We start from the raw sequence: 8,103 nt of genomic DNA, 5'->3' as shown, positions 1-8,103 counted from the left end.
AGCCTAGCTCCAGAGGCTCTGTGTAAAAACTGCCTTCCAGGAGGGTTTGGATGAAGAGACTCCTCATCAGAGAACCTGCAAAAGGGGAGGCTTTGTGGTTAGAGATGTCAGGATCCTCGGGGGCCCCCGTGAAAGCTGACTTGAACACCTCTGCACCCAGAGGAAAGGGGTGAAAATGTCACTTGGTTGTCCTCAAAGATAGAGGAGTTTGTTCAGCATGGACAAAATGGAAGTACTCGCCATGAAAACCGAACAGAGCTACTACTCTCCCTTATGTGAGCTGGTGGGCATGTGGAATGAAGCAGTGATGTCAGTAATGATGATATGGATGCAGGGGTATGTTGGGGATTGTGGACAGGTCTGGGCTGACCCCTCCCCTGGACCAAACCCTGATGTCATTGTGGTTGTAAGCATCAAGCAGTGCTTTAGGGACAGGTGTTATATTTTACCAACAATAAAGACACAAACTCTTTCTGTACCCTTTCAAACTCTTTATTTCATGGCATGAATGAAGAGATTTTTATTACTGATGGGTAGGATGACAAGGAATATAAATGTATTCTGGACTTGTCTCATCACATATCACAAAAAAGACAGAATCGCTGGTTCTCTTCTGCTCAAGCCTAGTTGGGAGACACAGATGTCCTGTGCAGCGGTGATGGTGGGCATGACCTACACAGCGGTGACGGTGGGCATGTCGTACACAGCGGTGACGGTGGGCATGTCGTACACAGCGGTGACGGTGGGCATGTCGTACACAGCGGTGATGGTGGGCATGTCCTACACAGTGGTGATGGTGGGCATGAATGTGTAAATCAAGTACCCTTTGTAGAAATTGTGGTGAGTACCAAGTTGCCCCAAAAGGGCAGTCACTTCGAATTCTCTTCATGGGTATCACTGGGACATAGGCATTGTATACTGGTTGGGCCAGCCAGATATCTTGGTGATCAGGGCTCCCTGTATGGAAATGTGGTGGATACCAGCAGTCCCCAGTAGGACCAGGAACCCTCTTCCCAGGCATCTGGACATCATCTGTGCTTACTTGTTGCACGAACCAAGAAGTCTGAGGACCATTGGCCCTGTTTTGATGCTGTGCTGAATACCAACCAGTCCCAAAACGACGGCCACCTTGAGCTGTCTTCCCGCGTTTCCGTGGGAAGTGGTCTTTGCCCACCTGTTGGACCTCCCACAGAGTCTGGGGATCAGGGCCCCTTTCTTGAAAGTGTGGTGAGGACCCAGATCCCCCCATCACTTGGCCACCTACATCCTTCTTTGTGGGCCTTTCTGGGAGACCATCTTTGTCCACTGGTTGGACTAGCCAAAAAGTTTTAAGATCTTGGCTTCTATTTGGAATATGGGATGAGCACCCAGCTGTCCCAAGGGAATCTTCCACTGGAACAATATTCAGGGTCGCCTGTGTATAACTCTCTTTGCCCATTTGTTGTACCCACCAAACATCTTGGGGATTTGGGCTTCTACTGTCAAGCTGCAGTGAATACTGGACAGACCCACAGGGACAGCCACTGGTTGCCCTCCTCTCGGGCATCAGTGGGAAATCATCATTGCTCACTAATTGAGCCAGCCAAAAGTCCTGGAGATTGGGGCCTTCTTTCACAAGGCCAACCCAGGATTTCATATTCAGGAGTAAGCCTTCAGGCTGAATTTCAGGGTTGGAGGCCCTCCCCTAACAATTCTGGTGAACCTGTGAATTGAGAAAAGAGACTTGAGGATGGGCCAGGGGGAATGGGAGCCTGTGTTTTATTCAGCTACCAAAAACCAGAGTAGAGGAAGATTTTCCTCTGTGATCTGATTTGGAAAAATAGCCTAGACTGCTCACCATGAACTCAAATACCACCCCTCACCCCCGGGCTTTACAGGGACCTCAAATTTGGGGGAAGGGGAGGGGATTGGGGAGCTCTACTGACCTGATATCTGAGCGTGTTCGCATCCAGGCTTTGAAGAAGCCTGGGCTCCAGTCTCCTCCCTAGAACTCCCTCAGTGACTGTGACCTGCCCATTACCTCACAATAAGCCTCATTGGCTCACAGCTGCTGACATCATGGGGGAGTGCTATCAGGCTGAAGAAAAGGGCTTCAAGACCCGTTTATTAAAAACAAACCTAGAATTCACTTTTCAAAAATAAAATGCCATTGATTTCTTCCATTCCATACATCAGTAGAGCTTGCCCCTGTGTCCTCCCCATCCTTTCTAACAACTAGTGTTTTGTAAAGAGGGAAAAGTCTCAATTCTATTATTGATGGATGTACTAAAAATGTCTGAGAATCTGTAGCATGTAAAACCCTGGACCTGTGACCATCACCAAAGGGTGGGTAAGGGCTGTGTTACCATTTCCCCTCCCTGGAGTCAGCTTTTCTTACATTCACTCTTGATTTTCTTCTGGGTTTATAGCTGATCTTTCCCTAGTCCTTGTGCTAGTGACTGTGGACACACTTCACTCTAACAAGGTTTCTGTATATCATGACATTCCATTCAGGTCATCTGCCCCAAGTGCCTTCCCTCCCCAAAACCTCTCTCCTTCATCCACACGCCCTAGGGAGTCCCACTAAGCTGGGAGCATGTGCTGTGCTGGACCCTCACTTCCCTGATGGAGGCTATGGTTCCTTCTGAGTCCTTCCTGCCCAGTCTGGTGCCAGTTGTGGACCTTGTTCTAGGGCTGCTGGTAAGCCGGCCCCTTAGATACTTTGTTTTTCTTAATATATATGTGTATATATATATATATATGTATATATATATGTATATGAGTAAATGTATATGTACACACATATATGTATATTTGTGTACATACACACACACATATGTCCATGGACTCCTGGGGATTCCTCAGCAGAAGAGCAAAGATGTAAGCATGCTCAGGGTCCTAACCTTTAGTATCTGATCCTTCCGATGGAGGTGGTGGTGGGGACAGTATTATCCAGGATAAAAGGGTGGCTCAGGACTGAGTAGGGGGGACCCACTGGGATGAGAACAGAACATGAGACCTCGAGTGATTTCTGGGGTTGTCTTTTTCCCCATCTTACCCCACAATGCCAAGTCTAGACCCCTCCCTTTAGAGGGTGCAGTAGGGGGTGACCCTTTAGCATTGGTGTGTTTCTGATTCCTTTGTCTCTTTAAATTGATCATTTCAGCAATTCTGGGGTGGCTTGCTATTTCTCTGGTTTGGGAGGAGGCTGCCCTTCCCCATCCATGAGAGATTTAGAGGTAGATATTGGTCTGGGTTTGGTGTAATCAGCTCCTACTTATTCTATACAGAGCAAGGCTTCTCCCAAGATTCCATGCTCAGCAGAGGGTCCCCCAAGATTCCAAAGGGGGAGGGTGCCATCTTGGTTTGTACTGGTCAACCTCAAGGTTCTGGTAGAGCACAGACAGATTGGAATGCCAACTGGTTGACCAAGCAGACTGCTGGGAACCACACTGGAGGCCTCTTGTAGAATCAGACTGCAGATGACTTGAAAGCCTTTAGGCATTATTCCTGAATCAGAAACCTATAGGCAGGCCATCCTCTGCATTGGAAAATAACCCTTCAGGATAGAGCAGAAGGAGAAAGACCCTCCCCAATCAGCCTCGGAGCAGCTCAGCAGAAGAAGGTAGCATTTCATCTAGGACAGTGATGGAGAGCCTCCCTTAGTCCTCACTCTAAAATGCAAAAGCTATCAGGAAGGGTTGAAGGGGATGCAGAGTCCTGGGGTGCTTGCAAAGGGAAGAGTGCAGTTCTGGACTCCTCAGTGTCCTTACTTAAAACCAACCTGCACTCCAGATCCCTCTCAAGTTCGCCCTCGGAAGTTTGTCACTTGCTCCCTATAGATTGGTAGCCAAATGTCTTACCTTACTCAGATTCTGAGAAGTCATTGGGCCATAACTGTAGGCCAGGGGATGAGGTTTCAATAACAATCCAATAGGGAAAAACCTGCTTTTGATTTCCTTACGGGTAAAGTAATTGATAAATATATATGTGTGTGTGTGATTGTGTGTGTGTGTGTGTGTGTGTGTGTGTGTGTGTGTGTGTGTACTGAAGTATGTGAGTGTGGGAGTGAGTGTGTGTGCTGATATCAATATATATTTTAACTCCAGCAAGGAATGTTTCATTGAATTTGATTAGTCTGCTTTCTTCTATATGATTGTACAAAAAATGCCAGTGAAAAGAGGATCATTAGGGAAAAATTTATAGAATTGAATTGAATACATTTTGTCAGACAGGCCGTATGGTAACCGTAGTCTTGAGTTCAAAGTAACCCCCAAGTATCTGACTCCCCCCACCACCCCAACCACACTCTTATTTATTTTAAACCTTCAACTTCCATCTGAGTTTCAATATTATGTATTAGTTCCAAGGCAGAAGAGTGTTACGGGCTTGGCAACGGGGGTGAAGTGATTTGCACACTGTCCCGTAGCTGTGAAGTGTCAGAGGGCAGATTTGAACCCACCTTCCATCTCTAGGCCTGGTTTTCAATTCACTGAGCTGTTTTGAGTCTAAAATGAGATCGTATTTGTGCAGGGGTTAGAGCTAAGCTTGCCGTCTCATGGGCTCTATAGAAAAAGCTAATCATTAGGGTTCAGAAGACATAGGATCCTGGGCTGCTTATAGAGGCTAGAGAGGTACAGGCCTCATTGCTAGGCTTTCCATTGCCTGGCAGAGACTACCTCAGTTGATTGAGAATGTAAGACTTGGCATTTCTAGGGTTTCCTTTTGCCTTGTTGGCCATGTCTAAGCTTGCAGGTTTCAAGGTGGTTGCTTTCTGCAGAAGCTCTGTGTTTCCAGATGTTGTTCTCCTTTTGAAATCACTCTGCCCAGAATTCTGTAGGTTCTCTGTTGTTTTCTTGTGTGGTTAGAGGTGAGGGAGTGATCTGTGTAGTCTACGTGAATTGATGGAACCCCACGAGCGCATGCAGTCTAGACTAGGTGTCTGGTGCCAAGGTGAAAGGCTTCTAGAGGAGGACAGGGTGTGTGGAGGAGGAAAATGGCCGTGTGTGGGGATAAGTATACTACTTCAGGCAAGTGGTCCTTCAGAAGTGGTCCCAGAAGGGGGGATTGTACAAAAGGGAAGACTTCTGCCACCTGGGGTAGAATTGTCAAGGGATGGTGGCAGTAGATTCATTGAGACAGAAAGTGGCCTCAATGCATCTTGTCCAGACGTTCTGCCCTCCCCTTCCCGTATCTTCCCACAGTTGGGGGCTGAAGTCATCCAAACCATCTTTTTCTTTGAGGTGCCATGTTCTGCATTCCCTGAAAGTACAAGGAAGGGTTTGGTTCACCCCATGTGTGGCAACGAGTCTTGGGGCCTGTGGAGTGGATACCTGCCCTCAGGGTGCTCCCCAAATGAATTCAATTTGGGTGGAGGAAACCACACTTTAAACCTTCTGTGGAAAAATAAGGAATGAGACTAATACTAGTAATGATAATGAAACAAAAAACCTCCTTGTGGCCCTCATTTGTCCCTAAAGAGACCAATCTGGTTTTGGAGCAGGTCTGAGGGGAGAAGGAACCTCCTTCTTGTCTTCTGGAGCCATCCCCTCGGTTGTGGTCCAAAGCATGAGCCATAGTCTCAGAGACTCACCTGAAACTTCCAGCCCATCACTAAGGAACACTTAAAATCTTTTCTCTGTTTCCATCACTGTCTGTACGTATCTGATTCAAATGGAACCCGAGAAAGGTATGTGAGATGAAGGCTAGAGGAATATGCTGGACTTTCTGGAAATCTCTATCTGGAATCGTGCCTTGTCCTCCTACCTAAGAATGGGCCTTCCTCAGGGAAACACCATGGCATCCTTGGCCCAAGATGTTCTGCTTACCAATGAGTGAGCCTTTCCAAGAAATGATCTCATTTGATGTCTTGAAGTGTGAAGGAGCTGATTTTCTTTCTTTTTTACGCTCAGCCTTTTAACCCCCAACAGGAAGGGGCATTTGTCTTTGACACTGAGACAAAGGTCAGTAGAAAGAGGACTTTAATTTAGAATATTTTTCCACGGTTACCTGATTCCTGATCCCCCAGCCCTTTCCTTCCCATTGCCAAATCCGACAAGCAGTTCCACTGGGTTATACGTGTGTCATGGTTCAAAACCCATTACCGAGTTTTTGATCTCTGCAGTGGCGTGATCCTTTAACATCAAAACCCCAATCCTATCCCCATCACATTGCATGCTCGATCCCATATTTCTTCTAATGCCTTTCTTTTTCCACAGTTCTTTCTCTACACGTGGACAGCACTCATTCTCACAAGTTCCTCTGAATTGTCCTCGGTCATTGCATCGCTGCTAATAGAACAGTCTGTGACCATCGATTGTGCCGTAATGCATGCGTCTCTGTATATGAGGTTCTCCTGGTTCTGCTCCTTTCGCTGTGCATCAGTTCCTGGAGGTCATTGCAGTTCACGTGACATTCCTCCAGTTCAATATTCCTTTCGGCACAATAGTAGTCCATCACCATCAGATGGCAGAATTTGTTCAGGCATTCCCCAGTCGCTGGACACCCCCTTATTTTCCAATTTCTTGTCACCACAACGAGTGAGGCTATACATATTTTTGTACATGTTGTTTTCCTTGATATCCCTTTGGAGTACCTACGCACCAGTGGTATGGCTGGGTCAAAGGGCAGGGTGTCTTTTAAAGGCCCTTTGGGCATGATTCCAAATTGCCCTGCAGAATGGTTGGACCAATTCACAACTGCATCAGCGGTGTATTAGTGTCCCAATTTTGCCACACGCCCTGCAACATTTATCACATTTTCTGCCCTGTTGGTCAATCTGCTAGGTCTCAGAGTGGTTTTACTTTCCATTCCTCCAATCTGGAGGGAGTGAGAACACTGAGAAGGTGGGATTTTGGGGGAAAGAGCTGAAACCAAAGGGAAGGCTGATGTAATGTTTGTTTCAGTAGATTTTACCCATCTTGACCTTTGAGAACCATGACCTGAAGATTTCTATCATCTCCAAGTTTCTGTATTCCCCGCTATATTTTAAGGAAGCCTTGGTGAGGTAGAATGGTCAGGCTTTCCCTTTTCCCCCCACTAGGCCTAGTGAAGGCATCCTTCACTCTAACTACATTTTTTATGTCATCAGATTCCATTACGTTCAAGCCCTTTTTCCCTTCTTCAGGAAAATGTCATCTAGGAATAGATTTTTCTGGGCAAAGCTGGGCTTAGTCAGGTCATCTGCCCCGAGAGCCTTCCCTCCCCAGAACCTCTGCCATACATCCGCATGCCCTCGGGAGTCCATCTAAGCTGGGAGCATGTGCTGTGCTGGACCTTCACCTCCCTGATGGAGGCTATGGTGTCTTCTCAGTCCTCCCTGTCCAGTCTGCCGCAAGTTGTGGACTTGTCCTTGGGCTGCTGGTAAGTAGGCCCCTAGGATTCTTGGTTTTTCTTGATATTTACCTATATATATATATATATATATATATATATATATATATATATATATATATATATGTGTGTGTGTGTGTGTGTGTGTATATGTAAAATACATATGTCAGTCTATATGCACACATATATGTATATTTGTGGACAGACAGGCACATACCTATGTCTATGAACTCCTGGGCTATCCTCAGCTGAAGAGCACAGATTTAAGCATGCTCAGGATCCTATCCTTTAATATCTGATCCTTGGGATGGCCGTGGTGGGGGACACAGGTTTATCCAGGACTCAAGCGTGGCTCAGGGCTGAGTAGGGACCTACTGGGGTGAGAAGAGAACATGCCATCTCGAGTAATTTCCAGGGTTGTCTTTTCTCCCATCTTGCCGTGCTATGCCAAGTCTAGACCCCTCCATTTCCAGGGTGCATTAGGGGTTGGCCCTTCAGCATTGCTGCGTTTCTGATTCCTTTGTGCCTTTCAATTGATTCTGTCCCCATCCTGGGGTGGGTGGCTTGTGATTTCCCTGGTTTGGGAGGAGGCTGCCCTTCACCATCCATGAGAGGGTTGCAGAGTAGATAGTTGGTGTGGCTTCGCTGTCAGAACCGGCTATATAGATTCTGCTCAGAAAGGGGTCCCCCAAGATTCTCTGCTGAGCAGGGGGTTCTCCAGGATTCTGAAGGGGGAGGGTGCCATCTTGGTTTCTACTGGTCAACCTGAAGGTTCCAGAATAGCACAGAGAG

The 8,103-nt window shown here is 46.9% G+C and overlaps 1 protein-coding gene across 1 annotated transcript; it reads right to left on the bottom strand.

Moving 5' to 3' along the window:
• Nucleotides 1-470: 470 nt before the first annotated feature.
• On the bottom strand, nucleotides 471-2,033 carry LOC103096914 (uncharacterized). Its single transcript, XM_007507243.2, has 2 exons — nucleotides 1,926-2,033; nucleotides 471-1,702 (listed from the first exon to the last, which is right to left on the bottom strand). Exon 2 carries the CDS (start codon nucleotides 1,634-1,636, stop codon nucleotides 524-526), a length of 1,113 nt encoding a protein of 370 aa, XP_007507305.2. The 5' UTR covers nucleotides 1,637-1,702; nucleotides 1,926-2,033; the 3' UTR covers nucleotides 471-523.
• Nucleotides 2,034-8,103: the final 6,070 nt, after the last annotated feature.

The sequence above is a fragment of the Monodelphis domestica genome, chromosome X, assembly GCF_027887165.1.
Source record: "Monodelphis domestica isolate mMonDom1 chromosome X, mMonDom1.pri, whole genome shotgun sequence".
NCBI lineage: Eukaryota > Metazoa > Chordata > Mammalia > Didelphimorphia > Didelphidae > Monodelphis > Monodelphis domestica.
Note: the sequence above shows the minus strand (reverse complement) of the source record. Positions and strands in the feature narration are given on the sequence as shown.

Bases quoted from the DNA above. Each gene is read 5' to 3' on its own strand.
- LOC103096914 (XM_007507243.2), bottom strand. From the start codon at position 1,636: ATGAAATCCTGGGTTGGCCTTGTGAAAGAAGGCCCCAATCTCCAGGAC.